We start from the raw sequence: 20,136 nt of genomic DNA on the forward strand, positions 1-20,136 counted from the left end.
TTATGCCAGAAAAAAAAATTGCACTCCAGTGTGTGTGTCTCAAGGACTGGAGTGGGACTGGGATTGGGATTATCTGAACAATAGAAGAACTGGAAAAGTTGTCATTTGATTGATTGCTGCCTCTGTCATGACTGACAATGAAATGAAAAGGATTTGAGTTTCGGTAGGTTCTCTTCTCCTTCGGGTCAGGAGTCACGCCCTCTGAAAAACAAGCCGCTCCAAACCTTATCTGAAAGTTAATCACCGTCCCTGGTTAGGCTGGTTTACTTGTGCACGGCACACTAACAGCAGCTATAATGATCCAGCTCCATAAATGAGAGTTAAACAATAAACCAGGAGCTCAAAGTTCCCTGCTTTGTTCAGTCCTGCGTTTACTTCCTTCATTTGTGTTTCTCTTTTTGTCATTTGTCACTAAGACATCTAGTTGTGTATTTATTTTTTTTTTGTATTTTATCTTTTAATTGCTACAACTAGTCATATATGTGACAATGTTTGAAGAAAAGGGAAAGATTACTGTATGCAAGCAATATTTCTTAAAGGGGCGGTGTAATGTGTTTTCCAGGCACATACATGATTTATAACGTAATCAAGTAACTATGTAACCTTAAGTTGTTAATAAAAAACAAATATTAACCCTTGTATTATGTTGAGAAATAATTACATGTATGATGTCATTTTGACCCGTATTGTGTAATTCATCTCAAACAATCAAAATGAAGTCAAACTAGTCAGAACTTTATTTTAGATTATATACACAGTTATGAGAGATGAGAAGAACAGATACACAACTTGAACACTCTTGAGGGTTGGAGATGTCTCACACATTTCTGTGTTAACGAGCCACAATGATCTTTATCTGTATCCTGAGAGTGGTCATCATTGTGTCCCAAAGATGGGACATCAACGGAAGACTCCCAGAACATCCTGTAATGTATTGGTCAATTGTTTGCATGTCTGAGTGAGAAAGCCAACCTCTTTGTGTATTCACATAATAATAAAAGGCAGTTGGGGACTGAGAGCCGATGGCTCTTTTCCCCTTTTCTGTGGAAAAGTAATCTGTGTCTTCACCCTTCGACCTGTATACTCCAGCTAACACCAGAATTTTGATGTAGGCATACAAACCAGTTGGATCCAGTTGTTTCCATTTTTCTTGAAAGAAACGTCTCCCCTCCAAGTTGGTCATCTCAAGAATTATCTTCTCTATGGGTGGGATATGAAAAGCTGAAATGCTGATTCAATGTCAATAACTCTTGTGACGGAAAATCTTGTTGCCAGGAGTCATTTTGATGACATTAGAAGATGACAATCTGCCTTGGCTTTGGTGTGGTGATGATGACCATCTTATCTTACCATCTTTAGATGTCCACGTCCCCTTTGTGAATGAGAATAGTTGCGTTTCTTGATTTTCATCTGATGAAGAATCGTCCTCTGAATCTTCCTCATCTTGGGAAAAATGACAATCTGGATCATCAACAGCATTGTCCTCTGGCTCTGAAGGATCTTCCGTCTCTGAAATTTCTTCATCGACATCGCTATCCCAATTCAAAATCTTCAATGAAGCTTCTTCTTCTGGAGCTCATTTTGGATGTATCTCTCAAAGAAAGGACATGTAAAAAGTGACAAGGAGAGGGAAGAGAAAGTCCCTCCTCCACACACACCTGGTTCTCAATAACTATTCTGAGGCAATCAAAACCAATCACATCAAAGAGGCATGTTTTTTTTGTATTTAAACGGCTACTTTATGTCTGGGTCAAAATGACCCACAACATCATCTTTTTACACAAATTGTGTGCAGACACTTCTCAACACATCAAAGACTCCAGATTTTACTCAGAAGTTCATGACCCTAGATGAGGAAAAGTCACAAAATTTCATGAAAAAAAAATAAGAATAACCTGCACTTTGGTCAACTCAAAAATTGAAACGGGTCAAATTGACCCGAGCATAACAAAAGGGTTAAATGAAGAACTGGAAAAGTTATTCATTAAAGAAGAACTTTTCCTCAAATGAAGAAACATTCATTTAACTTCTCTTCATTTAAATGTGACTTAAATAAATTTTACTTTGTAATTTCACACTTTGAAATTGGGCCTCTGTCTCTTTAAGAAGCTCCCATCATTTCTGAGACTCAGCCTTCAGGAAGTCATAACAACATGGCTCCTCTATTAACTCTTTAACATTGTTTTTACCAGCAATGCTCTGAGAAGAAGCTCCTATAATGAGCTCAGCTGATGGGCAGTTTTATCAGGTGTTTGCTAATTGCTGCTGGCTAGTCTGAAGGAGCTGAGTGGGGGAGTTGTGGCGAAGGGCTGCTCTGTGAGGTGGAAGTTCAGAAACTGCAGCTCAGTAGGAGAAGCTTTGTCCTCAAAGGCGGGGCTATGTCCACCCAGGTGTTTTACACAGGTGAATGGCTGCTAAGGAGATTAAATAATTTCTCAAACATGCATGAAAGAATCCAGGTAACACTCCAGGTCTGTTTTGGATTAAATAGCATTCTAACATGGTGTAAATAAGAAAAAAAAGGCAACTTTGCATAACAATGTCCCTTTAAAAGAAAAATGCCTCAAAATCGAACAAAGAGAAAAAAGTTGAGAATTTGTGATCCTTAGAAAAATGGCCAACCCAAAACCCTGCAGTTATCCTTAAGGCATATATTCAGTTTTTATGTTTTGTGGTAATCAGAAATGGAAATGTGTATTCCTCGTTTAGGAAACAGCTCATCTGCGCTAAGGTTAGGATTATCTAACCAAACTGACTTTGTTATGTAGATAAACTGACCTCCACTTGTTTAGCTTAAGAAGTCGTGTGATTTTTCTCCCTGCTGCTGATAGGAATGCGGCTCCAAGTTCAGCTGCCAGCGTTCGCCATGGTGGCAAATGTTTGGTTTAGCCAGTCGTTCGGATCACTTGTTAGCCAGCGGAGGCGAATTTCAACATGTCAGAGGAGGAGGTGGAATGCAGCTGCCAGTTGCCCCTCGCCCCACTGACAGCCTGTTTATGAGGAGGTGATGAGCAGAAGGAGAGAACTCATTGTTGAGGTGGGACAGGAAATGAGATGATCTGTCATGGACGAGTCAGCCATCGGTTAGTCATCTGAGGAAGGTTTCTGCAGGACAAAACGTGAGGTCAAGCCTTCATGTAGACGAGTGGAATCATAAACCTGAAAAGCTTTTGTGGAAGTTTAAATCAGCAGGATTTTTCTAAAACAGAACAGGAAACGGAGGACAGCGCAGTGCATTCTGGGTAAATCAAACAAACGCTCAAGTTTGGCGCTGGCTGGAGACAAAAGACAAAAGAGAAATACAGCTGCTAAAATTTTATTCTGTTTCATTTTTGATTACATTTCCTAAATTCAGCTCAGTATCTTCTTCAGGGGTTTTTAGGTCGTCCCTTCCAGGTGCTGCAGCGCCCCCTGAGGCGAGGGAGTGAAGTGGTTTTGCAAACGGCTTGGTTGGTTGGACTCAGTGCAGCGTGAAAGAGAACCACACCAGGCAAAAATGTAACAAATGTTGCAATTTAATCACCAGTCGAACCCAGGCTCCCGTCTAACACACATCTGAGTCTGAGAAACAGAATGTCTCACAAGAAAGTAGAGTGTATGAGGCCTTAAGTCCATCCACAGGTGGGCGTCTGTTTAACTCAAATACAGTGAAATAATTCATCAGAATTTTGAAGTGATTTTCAAAGTTCTAAAGGAAAGGAAACAACAATGAATGTTCGAATAAATACATCATGTGCAGTGTAAACAAAAACCTTTTCTGTGGGATTAACATAATTAGTTGCTGCAACCTGCTTTCCTCCATCTGAGATTATCGGCGTCCCTAAAGCCTGGGTGATTGGTTCCTGTTTGGTTAGACCAAAGTCAGCCGCCTGGCCTCAAAGTGTTCCTCCACTCGCTCTTTCCCACAAAAGTCTCTGACCTTGGATTGTGGTGTTTTGATACATTTGTTCTGCTCCCTGCTGAAAGAAACGGCCACACAAGAAGGCAGAAAGGACACTTCTGTTTCCCAGAAGTCTACCTTCTTAAACGCAGCTTGCATTAAAATGCAGGTAAAAAGATTGCGTCAATGTGTTTGCTTCAAGAAACGTTTCTGTCTGTCGATGCTTTAAACCTCTGAAAAATTATGGCTGTTGTTGGTGTTACTGTGACGAATCAACTGTAGAAAGGAAGAAGATTTTCTCTCTGATGTCAACAATCTTTAGATTGGTGCTCAGAATCTAAAAAATAGTGTTAGCGTTTGACCTGGATCTGTGTTGTCTAGCGAGCGAGGTGTAATCACCTGCTACACATATTAAACTGTCCTGCTATCAGATCAGTTCTGCTATCAGAGCATCCAAGCAAAGATTGAATTAATGTGAGGTTTATATCTGGTTGATAAGTCAAAGGGAAGTTTTCTCGCCTCTTGTGATGCTCTTGATAAGATTCCTGATTTATATGGGGGCATTTTGTCGCTGCACTCCAAACATCCCAGTTTGGGTTATTTTGCAAGCCCAGTCACATGATCAGCTGCATGACATCACAGGGAGGATCCACCACCACAAACAAACCACAACTTTTATTATGTTGCTAAAATGTGGCAAAACGCTCAGATTTAGGTCTGGTTTTAAAAACAAATCTTTATCCTTCTGGATTTCTTAGGAATTTTTATACTTTTGGTTTGTGTTTCAGGTTGCGTTCATTCAAAAATCAGTTGACATTTTAACACACATTGTTTGCAGGCTACCGCTAGCCTGGCCATTCAAATCTTGCACACAGCTCAGTCTGGGATTTCTCCCATTCACATGGATTCCTGTGGTAGAATTTCTTCCGGGCCAATCAGCAAACAGGAGAAGTCGTGGATGATGTTGTCCATTTTCTGCGCTGTTTTGAATTGTTTTCTGCCAAGTGGCTGGTTCTTTAGCAGGCTAGGCTACTGCTACGCATGTTAACTTTTCATGTTTGTGTTTAGAGAAGTTTGGGGATGAAAAGATGTAAAAGTGGTGTGTTCCAAAGGACAAGGTAAAGTGGCACCAGCAGGTTGAGAAAAATAAACAAATAAAACAACAGAAGAGACTAAGAATGCTACAGCTGGCTAACCGTACCAGCGCTAAAGTTAGCATCTGATTGGAGGTTATTGGTAAGGTAAAAAAGATATATATATATTTTACATTTGATCATTTCCAGTTTTAAGTGTAAAATACTTATTGATCCATTCTACACTGAACACTAATTATTTAAAATAGTTTGAGAAAAGCATTAAAGACACAAGATATGCACAAGTTATTTCTTGATCTGTTGGGACTTTTGTGATCCATGAAACTTTTCTTCTGTTCTATTAAAAATCAAAACCGGTCATTTTAAGTGCATTTAACGCCACATTGGTTCAAGACTAGAACTAGTCAGACCTGGACTGAAACCAGATTCATCACAGATGCTTTAAAACGCTGCTGTGATCTATAAAATATCACAAAACTCAATACTTTAGACTAGAAGAACCAGCAATGAGTGATTCTGATTTTGTTAAGAGAACAAACATGAACAGAGGCGAAGCTGCACCACTTCACATCGTTTCTGCTCTCAGCTCACATCCTTCTCACTAGCTCTGTGTAAACAAGATTACACACACCTTTCACCTACAAAAGTGCAGTGAATAAATCTTGTGCTTACGATAAACAGTGTGTGAACCCTGGCAGATGAGCAATTACTCTACTTCAAAGTTCACTTCTGTTAAAAGGTTCTGGTGTAGGGAGTGTCCATTTGTCAGTGGTGTGTGTGTGTGCGTGTGTGTGTGCGTGTGTGTGCGCGCGTGTCTGTGTGTGTGTGTGTGTGTGTGTGTGGTGTGTGTGTGTGTGTGTGTGTGCCCGTTTGAAGCCTAGACTTGCTCTGACCGCTTCGCTCTTTTTTTGTTTTGTTTCTTATTTAAAAGGTCGCGCAAACTGAAATGACCTTTTCTGTGAGCTTATGGTGAAGGAACTCGTCTCAGGTGTCACTCTGCTTCCTTTAAGCTGCCTCGGGAATAATTTGTCAGATCTTTTTCCATCATCTTTCTCCACAAACGCGGTCTGAAGTGTTGCTTGTCCCTCTGTCTGTGTGTCCCTCCAGGCTTCTCGTCGGGGCGCCCAAAGAAAAAGCAGATTCTCTTCCAAACGTCAACGAAACGGGCGCCGTGTACGCCTGTCCAATCAGCGAAGACCCCACAGACTGCACCAGGATTTCTCTGATCACATCACGTAAGGATGATGCACAGCTGCCTGACAGAATTACCTGCACTGTTTAGATGTTTTTTTTTTTTCCGCAGAGCCACCTGGTGGTCAAAATGATCCATTTCATGTGCATTTCCAGATCCATCAACTGGTTGTGCTGAACTTTTACATCAGTTTTGATAATAAATTTTTGTTTAGTGATGGACGTAGGCATCCAAAAACCTGAACATTGTTTCATCTCAGTGTTTGTGCATATCTGTTGTTTCTTTTTATGAGCTTAAACCTTTTTTTTAACTGTAAAAAGTAGATGTGATTCATTAATTACATACTCTTCAAATGAACTTGATTCAAAATTTTAATTGCGTTCCACTGTAGTTTCAATAATCGCAGTGATGGGGAATTTTTAGCGAGTACCTAAAGAGTCAAGTTACAAAAATATATAAAAATGCTGTAATTACATGTATTTAGGTGGGGAAAAATGATGAAACTTGATTTTATGAACGAAGAGGTGGAGGGAGGATTAATCACTGACTGAATACCTGCAAGAGAAAGATTCTCCTCTGAAACTTTTCTTTGAAATCTGTCAGAGAATCAAACAGGCTGTCTTTGTGTCTCGTACTTGGAACCATTTTGCCCACGATTCAAAATAAGACTAACTCTGAACCCATGTGACAAATTCACAGCTGACCCGTCGGAGGTAGTGGAGGGCATGTGGCTGGGCGTGACGGTGGCCAGCCAGCGGAGCCTGAAGGAGGGACGCGTGCTGGTGAGATGACTCCCTGTTCACTGCACTAATCAGCGCCTGCAGTATGCCAGTGATACCAGTGAGGTCACACTGCCACAGCTCAGGCCAACCTCTGCTGTCGCTGGTGACGCAAAAATGTTTAATTCAGAGAGTGGAATTCTATGACATCGCTAGCTTTAAAACCGTGGCTTCCTGTTTGCAGGCGTGTGGCCATCGTTACGTGAAGATCAGCATAGGCCAGTGGCGGATGATCGGAAAATGCTACGTAAGGAGCAACGATCTGACCTTGGACAACAGCGATGACTGGCAAGCTGATACTTATGAGCGCTGTAACCCTGCAAACGACCACAAGAAGGACGGGGTGTGCAACCTGGGCATCTCCGGTGGCATAACTGAGACCGACGTCGTCCTCGGCACCCCGGGAAGCTATAACTGGAAAGGTGGGATGCTGGGAGCTGCCAGCCGAGCTTCAGTCTTGAAACCAAACCACTTTCCTGTCTTGTAATTGTCTGTTTCCTTTGCTTTAAAGGGAATGTCCATCTAACCTGGAGAGATCCAAATCCAGACAACTTTGGGAACATTATTCAGAAAACAATAGCTGACGAGAATAAAAACAACATCTATATAGGTGAGTTCTTATTCTGTGTTAAATGACAAACGCAATTAAAATCACACGTGAAAATGTTTGTTGATGCCATGCCATCATCCTCCAATCTCTTCCTGTTGTCTTCTTTCTGGTGGTTTGCGACAGTAATAACATCCGGTTGTGGATCGTGTGACTTGTGTGTCTGGGAAAAATAATTTGTTTCCATTCCCTTTTTGTGAAATTAACCTATTTGGTACGCCTGAAAAAGCCATCTCATCCTAACGCCAAAACATTTTTTTTTTTTTTAGAAATTGCTGTTCTTCCCTTAAGCAGGTTTACTCCAGAAATGTCAAATTGTCAATGGACTAATGGAAACACAGTTTCACTGTTTTTATATATGATTGGCGTGCACAGCGTTGTGCCGGTGATTGAAAACACCTGCTTTGTTTTTCCAGGTTATTCAGTTCTCGAGGAGCGAAAACTGCTGAGTCGTGACCATCACACTGTTGTGACAGGGTCCCCCAGGGATGAGTCCAAAGGCTCCGTGATGTTGGGAGAACAGACTCAGGACAAAATCCAGATAATTCAGACCATCCTGGGAGAACAAGTGGGATCCTACTTCGGGAGCAGCCTGGCTGCCACCGACCTCAACAATGATGAGTATGTCTGTGCTCCGTCTGTGGGGATTCTAATTGTTCACTTTTACTTTCATCCACTGTGATCAGCTCCAATCCCTCAATGCTGCAAAACTCAGTTTTTGTAAAATCTTTTCACAGATTACTTGTCTCATATTAAGAAGATGATTCATTTGTTCTAAAAGAAAAAAAAACTGGTAACATTGTTGATATGAGAAGCGAATGACACCCAGACTCTTAACCTGAGGAGAGGACCAGAGTGCAGAACCATCAAATGAAAGGGAGAAACTGTCAGAGTTGGATAATACAGATTTGGTTCCTACAGAAACGATCTCAGTTTTGTCACTATTCAGTTTGAGAAAGTCAGAGGTGAACCAGGATGTTGTTTCAGATAACTAGGAGGTTAGGGAGCAGGGTGGGGGTGTGGAGTTTGGCTGACAGGACAGAAACAGCTGGGTGTCATCCACGTGGCAGTGAAACAAAATGTAAAATTTCTGGGAAAAAAAATACTACCAAGAGGAAAACAGTAAATGATAAAGACTTGGACGGGGCCCTGAGGAACACCGGATGTGACAGATGGGAGCAGACAGGTTTGAGATGAGCAAACTGGAGTTTCAATGCAAACACAGAACATTGAAATGCAACACATTTCTGATTCTTATCTGTTCTTTCTCCTTCACAATCCTGCTCTACTTTGTCTTGCTCTGTCATAAAACATCCCTGAAAAAATACATTGAACTTTGTAGTTTGAAAAAGGTTTTGAACACGTTTCAATCCTTTTTCTGATATTTCGTGTTGTTTTGTTTCTTTCCCTTCCCAGCTGGAACGACCTCATTGTTGGAGCTCCGTTTTACTTTGACCGCGGCGCATTGAAGGGAGGAGCTGTGTACATTTTCATGAATGAGAACGGCTCTTTCCAGAGTACCTACACCATGATGCTGACCGGTGAGGCCTTCTCCGGGTTCGGCACTGCAGTGGCTGCCATCGGCGATGTCAATCAAGACGGATTTCAAGGTGTGACCTTCAGCCTGTCGTTTGGAAGATAAGATCACTTATAAAACTTTGCTTAAGGATTATTTGTGGGGTTTTTTTGGTTCGCTGCAGTAGAAAAACTGAATGATTTTTTTTTTTATAGACATCCCTGCTTTTTATTTCTCAGTTGTTTGCTGTTAGTATTGTCTTCTTCAGGTATCTCTCCCTTCTTTCTGCAGACTTTGCAGTAGGAGCTCCTTTTCATGGAACAGGAAGGCTCTACATCTGGATGGGAAGTAAAACTGGAGTCTCCCAGGAGCCCAGTCAGGTAACATCAGTCCTGGTGACTCTATGCAGTTCGCTTGGAGCTTTTTAGTTAATTCATTTGATTAAAACCATGTGTCTCTGTTGCCCTCTACAGATAATTGAGGGAAATTCACTGATCAAAGGCAAATTCCAAACCTTTGGTTACTCCATAAATGCAGGCATGGACACGGACAACAATGGCTACCCGGACATCTTAGTTGGCTCACTCGATGAGCGCGTAGTTCTTCTAAGGTAGAACAACAAAGAAATATCTATGTGATGCCGTTTGTGAAGTTACACTGTCAAAAATACACAAGCCAAAAATTGGTTTAGCCTGGCTGAAGCGGAAAAAATGGGGATTCGTTTTTCAGAGTCATATTTTCTCCATGTTATTCATTCATTTATAAATGTCACAGTTTCAAACTCCGTATTAAGTTAGCAAGCCAAACATTTAGCTTGCTAGTTTCATATGTATTTAGTTTGGCCGCCAATAATTAGTTAATTTAATATTTAATTTAGAGCTAAGTTAAGTTGGTAAGCTAAATATATAGGTTCATAAATTAAGTATTTAGTTTACCAGCCACACATTTAACTCGCTAATTAAATATTTAGCTTGCTAACTATCTGCAACACTTGCTAAATAGTTAGCAAGGCCAAGTTAGCTTACACTTGGCAAGTTCGCATTGAATTGCTAGTTGCTAGCTTGTCAACTATTTAGCTTGGATCGAAATATGTCGATTCCTAAGCGCATTCTGCCAAATCCTGAGAAGAATAAAAAGAAAGTCTCACTTTCACTATTCTGGCTTTTGGCAAATTGAAACTTTTTTGTGACTGACCTAAAACAGGAAAGGTCAGTGAGAAAAACATGGCTGCCTTTGTGTTTCCTTTCAGAGCTCGGCCTGTCATTCACCTGACCACTGACTTCTCTGCTGAGCCCAAGATAGTGGATCCTCAGAACTGTCCTGCAGCTAATCCATGGTAACGCCTCTCCTGAAACACGTCAAACCGAAACAAACCTTCACTGTATGATTTTTACATATTGTATGGCTTCTCTTATACTTTTACAGCATCTCGGTGACTGCGTGCCTGTCGTTCACGCTGAGCAACGGAAACAAAGACTTTAAGAAAAATATCAGTAAGACGTTCTCACACAAAATCTGCAACTTGACATAAAAAGCTTTAAAAAAAAAGGCATCTTCAAAACAGCTTATTCATTTTTATTTTTTTTATTTTTATGTCTGTCTCTCAAAAGAGATTCCTTGCGAAGTTGAAGCCGACACGCTGTACAGTAAAAAACCTCGAGTCCAATTCCAAAACGGTGTCAATAAATTCATCATAACTCTGACCCAGCCGTCTTCTAGTCCCGTCTGTCAGGTCCTGAAACTAAGTGTTGAGGTAAGGATCCCACGGTGATTGCATGTGTTTTACATACATAGATTACTTGGACTTGTTGTCAGTTATTTACAGGGCTTTGCAAACTGGATTTTTTTTGGTTTTTTGCACATTTTGATGATGTTGACACACCAATGTGAAAACGTGAGTCGATATCAATATCTGATATTAATTTCGCTTGAAGAAAACGACCACAACGCTTACTTCATCAATGCTTCTCTGTCTCAGTTAAGCTACCCATGGTCCTTTGCTGCATCACGTTCACATACCACATGACCAAACTACCCCTCTAAAAATAAATGCCAATTAAATGGAAATAAATATTGACTGTTGATTTCAACCCAGTTTTGTCCATCAGTCCAATCCATTATGTTGGGACTAACATCGGTGGATACCGATGTTACATCGTGCATCCCCAGTTACAGACATAAACCTTTTTGTGCTTTATTGGGATTTTATAAGATAGATTACTGCTAATAAAATAATTAAAACAAACAACTAATCAATAATTACTGATATCGACTGTCATGAAATGCTTATATTGAGATGCATTTTTCAGCCATCTCTTCCAATACATAACACCCATGTCGAAACATGACGTTGACAGCATCATGCTTTGTGGATGCTTTTCTTTAGAAAACCTGGATATGAAGGGTGTGGAAAAAAGGTCTTCGTCCTCCAGGAGCAGGATAACATCAGAAAAGGGATTTCTACAAATACTGACTCAGGAGAGTCGATTTTAAATGTATAGTTTTTAGGTTCAATCATTTCAAATTACATATTTGAAATGTAATTTGAAATGACATTTCAAAGTGCCACACTTCCTTGTGGCACTTCTCATCCCCTGTCATCCCTTTTACCCCTTTGCTCCCTGCTATGCTGCAGCAAGCATAGCCTGTAGTGAATGCTAAGTCTAGTTAGCATGGTCACAGATGACAGTGGATAAATAGTTTTCCTGTAACTAGAAGTTTTCTCCACCACTCGAACATTTAGCAGCGAGTACATCAGGTTGACTGACAATGCTAAGACCCTCCAGATGGCAATAGTTGCTCAGTGAGGATGTGCAGGAGATCCATCTTTTCACAGATTTGCACTGGTCAACAGACAAAAAATTATCAGGGGTTTTTCAAAGGTTTTCGGATCATATTGATGAGCTGAATCCAAAAATCAAGTTGCTTTTGCTCAATCAGGTCAATCAGTTTCTGAACTATGGAGAAACATGAGCATCAACATTCAAGACTTGTTCTCACATGTGGAGAATCTGATCAATGAGTGATGAGAGGAGGACAGATTCCACCAGGACATAAAAGAGACAGAGACATAATACTCAATTCACACGTACTTATCCTTATCAGTGTTTATTATTCAATTTACAGAAATCTAGGCTTGTAGTATTTAATTAATACACTCTGTTAGAAAACAGAAAAAGTTTTTTGGCTGAGAAATATGAACGTAAATAAACTGATGTCATCAATTTAGTCAGAATACCAGATTTCTCTAAATCAAATTAGAATAAAAACTTGACCTGGTTGAGAAAAATGGATGTTATTTTTGGATTCAGCGGTGAAAAATAGAAAAACATAGACGACTTAACAAAACAATTTTTCTGTCACTCAGTGACATCTGTTTCACAAACTGTCACAATATGCTTACAAATATATACAATATATACAAATGTAGAGAAAAATCTTTTTTTTTTTTTTAAATAAAAGTTACAGCTGTAAGAATGAATAACACATGAATTAATTGACAGGACCGTGTGAAGGACAAGCTGGAACCGGTGATCTTTTCCCTCAACATAACGTTACCGGAGCAGGATGGCGAAGCCAGAAGCATCGAGGATCTCTACCCCACTAAAAGTCCAAAGCAGAAACTCACCCAGAGAACTGAGGTACAGAACAACATCACTCAGTTAACGTGACCTTTTATCCCCAACCTTTTACAGTAGCTGTGTGGTGTGACTAAAATGCTCTGCTGCCCTGCAGATAAACTTTCAGAAGACGTGCGGCTCAGACAATAAATGCAGCAGTAACCTGCAGCTGTCTGCAGAGTTTGCTTACAATAACAGAACCCTGATCCCCAGGTAGTCAAAACACTCTGAACCAAAAATCAGATCAGAACTCATCGTCTCTTTAAGTCTGATGTTCTCGTGTTGCTCGTGTTCAGGAAGAAGAACGTTCAGGTGCTCCAGTTCGACAAGAGTTTGAAAAGAATAAAGCTGCTGGTGGTGGTTACCAACTTTGACTCGCCTGGAAAGAAGGCGGAGGACGCCCACCTGGCCATGCTCAACGTCTCCTTGCCCAACGTAATACAGTACTCCGGCGTCAGATCTGACGTAAGTCCACCAGGGGGCAGGAAAGCTCTGGGAGGCTTGCTTGAGGGATCCATGATTGCGGTTTAAAAATGTTTTATTGTCCTTTTAAATTACAGGGATGTAAAAAAAAAATGTTAATAATAAATGAAACAAGAACAAATAGAGTCACCTAAAGTCTCTGAGTCATACGTTCTTATTTTGTTTTCGACCTTGGTCTGTGCAGAACCCTGACGTAGAATGCCGCTTTGATGCGACAGTCATGTGTGAGCTGGGGAATCCACTAAAGGCCAAAGAAAAGGTACATTTTTATCTTTTTTTTTCAGACTAACTCTCTCGTAAGCAAAGTTAGTCTGAAAGTATCTTATTTTCATTTTTTGTCACATTTAAACATTTCATACAGTTAAACAAGCAAAAGGAAATCATTAATTGAAGCAAAGTCCATATCATCCCTGGACCAACAGGAAGAAGTACTTGTCTTCTGTCCTTAATTTTTGTTCAGTTTCACTGGCCAGTAACAAAAGAGATTACCTAAATAAAACCTTCCTGACATCGGCTAAAGGCTCCATTATAGTGTGGTTTTATTTTTGTTGTGACTTTTTGTTTGTCTCATTCAGTTAGTTTTTAGATCGGTTTTGGTCGTTTTTATTGGTTACTGTTAGCTAAAAGTTAGTTTAGTTAGTTTATAAGTTATAGTGTTAGTTTTAGTTTTTTCAAGCAGATCAAAGTATTGTATTGTGGTTATCTATACACCGATTGGGTAATGAAAATATGTCATTTTCCAAAAATGTATTTGATTGTTGTTGTACCACAACTGACTCTGCAGTTCCAGCCCAACTTTGGCGAAGTGGTGTAGCGTAGCCAGCAGGAGGAGTTTAGAAGAGTACCGTAATTTGATAACAGCTGATGTAAACTGGGGGGAATCTATTTCACAACGATTTCAAAGGCCAATAAATAGATTTGTCAACGCAAAAACAGAGAACAATTTCAGTATGTCCTAGATCTATAAACATACAATCATTGTAACAGTTCCCCATTAATTACCATTTTTATTATTCTTAGTTAACAAAAATGTCTTTCCAATTTCAGTTTTTGTTATTTTGTTTGTTTTAGTTAGCTCTAATAACCTTTCTGCAGGCCTCACTTACCTCAGTCGAGGACTCCTATGTGTTTTGCAGTGCAGTTGGTATGAGGATGAGGGGATAACATAGCTTGATACAAAATGTTGATTTTCTATAATATTGCCACTTTACCCTCAAGCTTGTGTAAGCACACAATCAATCATCCCATCTGAAAGGCATAAAATAACAAAAACAAACTAAGTCAAAGTTAGATTTTTGATCTAATTGAGTTGCTGTCGTCCAACATTAACCCTGTGGATTAATGTGGTGTCTGCATTTCAGTGACACAAAAAAAAAAGAAATCTTTTCAGGAGTTAAGCCCTTTCTGCGGCACATCTAATAAATATTTCCTGTTATTTCAGGTGTCGCTGCAGCTTCTATTCGAGACTTCGGGCATCGATCTGTACACGACGGCCATAGAGATTCAGCTGATGTTATCAACGTAAGGTCTCAATGCAGCAGCGCCTAAATGCTCTGGTGTTCGCTGAAGGCTAACAGGGATCTGTAAGACCCTCATGGTCTTCAGTAGCTGCTTCTGGTTCCTTTGTGTCGTAACACCGTTGATCTGTTCAGTCTCAGTGAGCAGAGTGACCTGAGGCCGGCCACCGCAGCCCTGCAGATCGAAAGCGTCATCAAACCCTCCTTTTTCCTGTGAGTGTGGCCTCCTAACAGCTAGTGACGTGCATAAATAGTGCCTTGCAAAGCTATAAATATGCTGTTAACCTTTCAGCGTTTTATCACATCACAACCACAAACTTTAAGGTAATTTGTTGGGGTTTCATAAATACAAACCAAGAAAAAGGTTGTAGTTCATTGTTCAGTGGTGAAACATGACCAGCGGCTTTCAAAGGTCTTTTGTAAATAATAATTTGGTGTAAATTTTATTCAGTGAAACGCATCCAAGGTCACCCGATTAGTAAAAATCAGGTTGGCTGCGCTAACTTTTTAGTTAGCTTCTTAGTCAGCAGAGCTAAGTAAAAGGCCAGTTCTGCTAACTGTAAAGCACTAATAATAAACATTACTGGAGCTAAAGCACTATACCAACATGTTAGTTAGCAGAAGATAATATTAAGTGCTAAATTCAACCAGGTTGATACCCAACCTGGGGTCAAATTTGACCATTAACAGGGTCAAACTTGTGATTGCACACCCACTTGTGCAATTTCACTTCAGAATGCTTTTCATTGTTACAGAACTTTTTCCCCCCAGTTTTATAGTTACTGAATATTGTTACTCTGTCGCAAATTTTGCCTAGTTCACCATAGAAGGACTTCGATTAGGAGGAACGCCGTATATCAGTTTAACTGTTTCCTTTGTCAATAACTAAAACTTCAACTGAGATGTCCAACTTTAGTCACGTGAAAGTTTACAAAACAGTCAAGTATATTAGAGGTTTAGAATTTATTCAGAAAAGTTAATGGCGGGGAAGCGAAGTGTGCTAAAACTTTTCAGAGTTGGTAAAAACGCTAAAGTTATGAACAAAAAACTAGCTAGGCTATCAGTGGATTAGCAGATAACCCACCACTGCATTTCCCCCATAGTGTTCATAAAATTCCAATAAAATATATTTTAGTTTCTGGTTGTCGTGTCAAAATGTTAAAGGTACTGTACAGTACGGAGCTGAACACCCTGTGTAAAATTCTTCTTTGACTTGTTCAGGAAGAACTTTGTAGAGACTAGATTTGGAGGCACAGTGAAGGGAGAGTATGCTATGCGCAACACCAGTGACGTCGGCAGTCTGGTGGAGTTCACCTTGAAAGTGAGTCACTTCCTCAACTGTATATTTAATCTATAACATGCATGCTTCTCACCCACAGTTTCCTCATCCACACCCTGTCTTTGAAGTAAAAAAAAATAAAAAATTATATTGTGTGGGAAAGAGAATTTTAATTGAGCCTTGTCTTGTGGTGTAAGCATGTCCAGGGGTGGATGCTTCAGCGTTTAACTCTTCTTTTTTTAGTCGAACTGCATCTGCTTGATGTCTTGAATATTGGTTTTGTAATCCTGGAAACTTTTGCCACCAGGTGGACATGCATGACGAGCCTCTGGGAGACATGGGGACCCTTGCAGTAGAGTTTGATTGGCCTCTTGAAGTGGCCAATGGCAAATGGCTGCTGTACCTGACAAAGATTGTTGTTAAAGGAGAATCAGAAATGGATTGCATCCCTGCCGGAGTGATCAATCCCCTGAACCTAACTGTAAGGTTCTGTTATGGCTTTGGTTTAAATGCTTAGTGATTTCATGAATCTGTTGAGTTTTGACTGATCTAAGCTAAGAAAAGTAACCAAAAATATATTGTTAGTACAAAGAAAAATATCATTCTTGGCAACTCAAAGCAAACGATATAAGTTCAGTCCTTTAACCATTTATACGTAGCTAAAAAGTACATAAGATGAAGTTAAGTTGAGCTAGCTTAAGAACTCCAGGTAAATATAGCCTAAATGTCTCTGATGCACCTTGCCCACTTATACATAACAATGTTTTTAGAACTGCGGTGAACTGAAGGAGTCTGGCGTTAAAATGGTCTCAGAGCCAAACCTCTGTTCAGAAATACTCTTAGGGGGGAAAAAAAACACAAACTGTGTCACCACAAACTGACCTCAGAAATCCCCAAATAGAAGCTCACAGTGTCTGCAGCCTACATATAGTCAGTGGAAATGACGCTGCTATTCTGAGATGAATTGTCATGACTGGCCATGATTTTATCAGCACCAGTAATTACCAGCAGGCCTCTGATGTAATGTCTCCTCTTTTCTTTCATCCACCCTTCTCCCCTGAAACGGCTTCCAGTTGTCGGAGAGCCAACCCAGGCAGGCCAGGTCCAAACGGCAGACTGACGAGAATGACACTGAAGAGAAAGTTTCTCTCCAAACCATTGAGTCGCAGGCGGCAATCACCCCGCTCTCCCCTCGGAAAACCTACGTTTTGGTAAGCTGTGCAGCATCATCTCTTCATGTACCCTCATCTATTCAACAGATACACTTCTTAAAAACAGAGAACATATTAAAAAACTTAAATAAACGCAACTAATTTATTAGAGGCAGAGTAGCATTTTATTGCCATGTGGGTAGTTTGGCCTTTCAGAATGGGTGTCTTGAAATTATATAGGCAATAAAAATTCATCTTATCCAGACTTTAACAGAACAGATGGTGATACTCAAAGTATGCAAATGAACATTCAGTTGTTCATTCTTCTCATCAAGAGTGAACAAAATCACACGTGAGAACAAGTTTGTTCATGTGATGAGTCATTAAAAATCATATCAGTGATGGGTGTGAACTGCTACGTGGCGCTAGCGCTCATCATGTATCAGCCACTGAATTGTATCAAAGTTGCAATGGAAGCACTTTTTCTGCACATGAGTCACATGATCCACAACCGAAAGACGCCGCCGGCGCAAACCATGAAGAAGAAAGCGACAGAAAGTTGTAGGAGGACTTAACACTTCCCTCTCACGCACAGAGTCACGCGTGACATTCCAGAGTCCATCTCATCTGCAAAGTACCTGACTCAGCAGAATCTGATGCAGATAATGATATGTTGACAATGCTGCCCTCAACACTGCTTGAATCTGACTTGCTGAAAGCCCCAAGGCTCGTCATCTCAACAGACCAACTTCTATGGCATGTGTCAAACTCAAGGTTCGGGGGCCAAATCTGGCCCACCGCAGCTATTTATGTGGCTCTCCAGACTCTAGAGGGCTACAAAAACAGAACCTTCAATTTAGCAATTGTCCCTAAATATTATTTTATCAATCAAATCAAAGCAGTGTTTTTCTGTGATACACAATCTGAATTATTCACATATTTCTCATTAGCATAAAGTAAAAAACTTTACTTTGTATTAGAAAACATGAACATATCTTCAGTTTTTGTACTGAAAAATAAATGTTATGAATGACTAATTAACTGAGATGTACTGTCCTGAAGGACTGCACTGTGGGGACGGCGAGATGCGTGAAGTTCACCTGTCCTCTGCTCAACATGTCCAGGACGGCAGAGATTCGGGTCCGCTCTCGCTTGTGGAACGGCACCATGTTGGAGGTCCGCTCACCCGGCCAGATTTGCCCAAATCTTTCCACATGCTGCACCTTTCATGTTTAGAGATTGTTGTTTTATTTTTTTTGTTTGTTTTGTTTTGCAATTGCAGGACTATCCCAACGCTCTGAATGTTCGTGTCAAAGTTAATGCCACACTGAAGCTCATCACGGATAAACCGACCATCAAGATGGACGCTTACAATCTGCTTGTACGTGTTGATGACGACGACAATGGCACTATTGATTACAGACGTTTTAGCACAGATTAACTTTGGTTGTTTGTATCAATTCTTGTAGTTTAGAGTGGATATAGAGCCGGAGGAAAGCGTGGAGATACCCTACGAGCTCCCGCTGTGGATCATCATCTCTGCAGCAGTAGCAGGACTTTTGCTTCTAGGAATCATCATCCTTATCCTGTGGAAGGTGAGACTGCTCTGGGTTTTTAAACGACGCTGTACAAAGTTCCATGTTACGTTTTGATGCCTGACACTATTATTGTCGCCTATTTATTTCAAAAGGGACGAAGCACATCACATAATATACCAGATTATTTTTTTCTTTCTCTTACTTGTACCAGTAAAGCCTTTATATATTTATACCTATTTATAGACACATGTCTAGTTTTTCTGTATTTTTTTTTGTTTTGTTTTCTGTATTATCCGGTAGCCAAGCAGCAACATTTCATCGACACGTTCACTGTCGTGTCTTTGTGCAGTGATAACAAAGTAAGTCTGAAGTCTAATTAGTCTAAAGAATCACATGATCAATGATTATTTAGCAGCCATACTTTTAAGCCAGTAGAAAATGATGTTTTAGACTCAGACGTTCTTACGTTCTCTGGAATTTCATTGAGAAGCGAATAGTTCACTAGAAATGAGCTCTGGCCAAATGGACTACCAAACGTGACAGATTCGTTTGACTGATTATTGTTCTGACCTTCCTCCTGTAACCGCTGCTCCCGTCTGACCCCCCAAACAGTGTGGGTTCTTCCAGAGGGCTAGCAGGAGGGAGATGTATGAGGCCAAAGCCCAGAAGGCTGAGATGAAGATCCAGCCCTCAGAGACAGAAAAGATGATTGAGGACTACTAAGGCCTCCAGGTGTTTTTCCGACAGCACTCACCAATGGGGCCTTTTGGTAAAGACACCCCTCAGAACTGATCTTTCTTTGTTACAGTGCCGGGCAGAAAGAATAAAACCTCTTGGGGTTTATTTTTTTTCAACATTTTGGTAAACACCAGCCACAAACTTTAATGTTTTGGAATTTTAGAATTAATAAACAAACAAAAAGTCGAGTACAATTGTGAGGTGAAAGGAAAAATATGATCAATTTTCAATTCTTCCAACAGATTCTCAAATTGATATTTTTTGGATTTGTAATTTATAAAAATAGAGGATAATAATTCTTTAACATCATGAATTATTTCCCTTTCACTTCTCAATTATATGCCCCTGTGTGTTGGTCATAACAAATCTGAACTAGACAGGTTGTTGTTTGTGGTTTTAAGGTGACAAAATGTAAAAAGATTCTTGAGTTTGAATACGTTTGCCAGGCACTGTAGCTCTAATAATCTCATCTGAGGCTCCTTTCCCCACTGAGCTCTCTGTCCCCTCAGCTTCTGATTATTCTAACTTCTAAATCTTCCAACTTTCTTTCAGGCAGATTAAATAGACTTCCCTCTTGACTCCGTGGGTCCTGTTCTTCACTTTTCTGTCTTTCTTCCCCAGCAGGCCGTCACTGCTAACAACCTGTTTCCTTTAATCCGTAATCTCCTCTGTCGTTAATCCCATCTCTCCTGCCGTTTCTGCTCATCTTTACAGCCTTTTCTAAGCGTTTTAATATTTCTGC

General features: G+C 40.3%; 1 protein-coding gene across 2 annotated transcripts in view; it reads left to right on the forward strand.

Annotated features, from left to right (window-relative positions):
• Window positions 1-20,136, forward strand: part of itga3b (integrin, alpha 3b) — a 33,875-nt gene that overhangs the window by 11,431 nt on the left and 2,308 nt on the right. Inside the window, exons 2-25 of one of the 2 annotated variants that reach the window (XM_055021234.1) lie at window positions 6,082-6,209; window positions 6,866-6,948; window positions 7,130-7,367; window positions 7,457-7,555; window positions 7,969-8,173; window positions 8,969-9,162; window positions 9,360-9,448; window positions 9,542-9,678; window positions 10,318-10,404; window positions 10,494-10,561; window positions 10,679-10,821; window positions 12,572-12,709; window positions 12,804-12,901; window positions 12,985-13,153; window positions 13,356-13,430; window positions 14,613-14,692; window positions 14,824-14,901; window positions 15,910-16,009; window positions 16,275-16,448; window positions 17,041-17,178; window positions 18,181-18,294; window positions 18,401-18,499; window positions 18,588-18,713; window positions 19,269-19,425. In XM_055021234.1, coding sequence (XP_054877209.1) covers window positions 6,082-6,209; window positions 6,866-6,948; window positions 7,130-7,367; window positions 7,457-7,555; window positions 7,969-8,173; window positions 8,969-9,162; window positions 9,360-9,448; window positions 9,542-9,678; window positions 10,318-10,404; window positions 10,494-10,561; window positions 10,679-10,821; window positions 12,572-12,709; window positions 12,804-12,901; window positions 12,985-13,153; window positions 13,356-13,430; window positions 14,613-14,692; window positions 14,824-14,901; window positions 15,910-16,009; window positions 16,275-16,448; window positions 17,041-17,178; window positions 18,181-18,294; window positions 18,401-18,499; window positions 18,588-18,713; window positions 19,269-19,379 — 2,971 coding nt within the window. In that variant the 3' untranslated portion in view covers window positions 19,380-19,425. The remainder of the gene's footprint in view (window positions 1-6,081; window positions 6,210-6,865; window positions 6,949-7,129; window positions 7,368-7,456; window positions 7,556-7,968; window positions 8,174-8,968; window positions 9,163-9,359; window positions 9,449-9,541; window positions 9,679-10,317; window positions 10,405-10,493; window positions 10,562-10,678; window positions 10,822-12,571; window positions 12,710-12,803; window positions 12,902-12,984; window positions 13,154-13,355; window positions 13,431-14,612; window positions 14,693-14,823; window positions 14,902-15,909; window positions 16,010-16,274; window positions 16,449-17,040; window positions 17,179-18,180; window positions 18,295-18,400; window positions 18,500-18,587; window positions 18,714-19,268; window positions 19,426-20,136) is intronic. The other variant, XM_055021235.1, reaches the window with a different exon arrangement.

This window comes from Poeciliopsis prolifica, unplaced genomic scaffold, assembly GCF_027474105.1.
Source record: "Poeciliopsis prolifica strain line A6 unplaced genomic scaffold, Auburn_PproV2 SCAFFOLD074, whole genome shotgun sequence".
NCBI classification, from domain to species: Eukaryota; Metazoa; Chordata; class Actinopteri; order Cyprinodontiformes; family Poeciliidae; genus Poeciliopsis; species Poeciliopsis prolifica.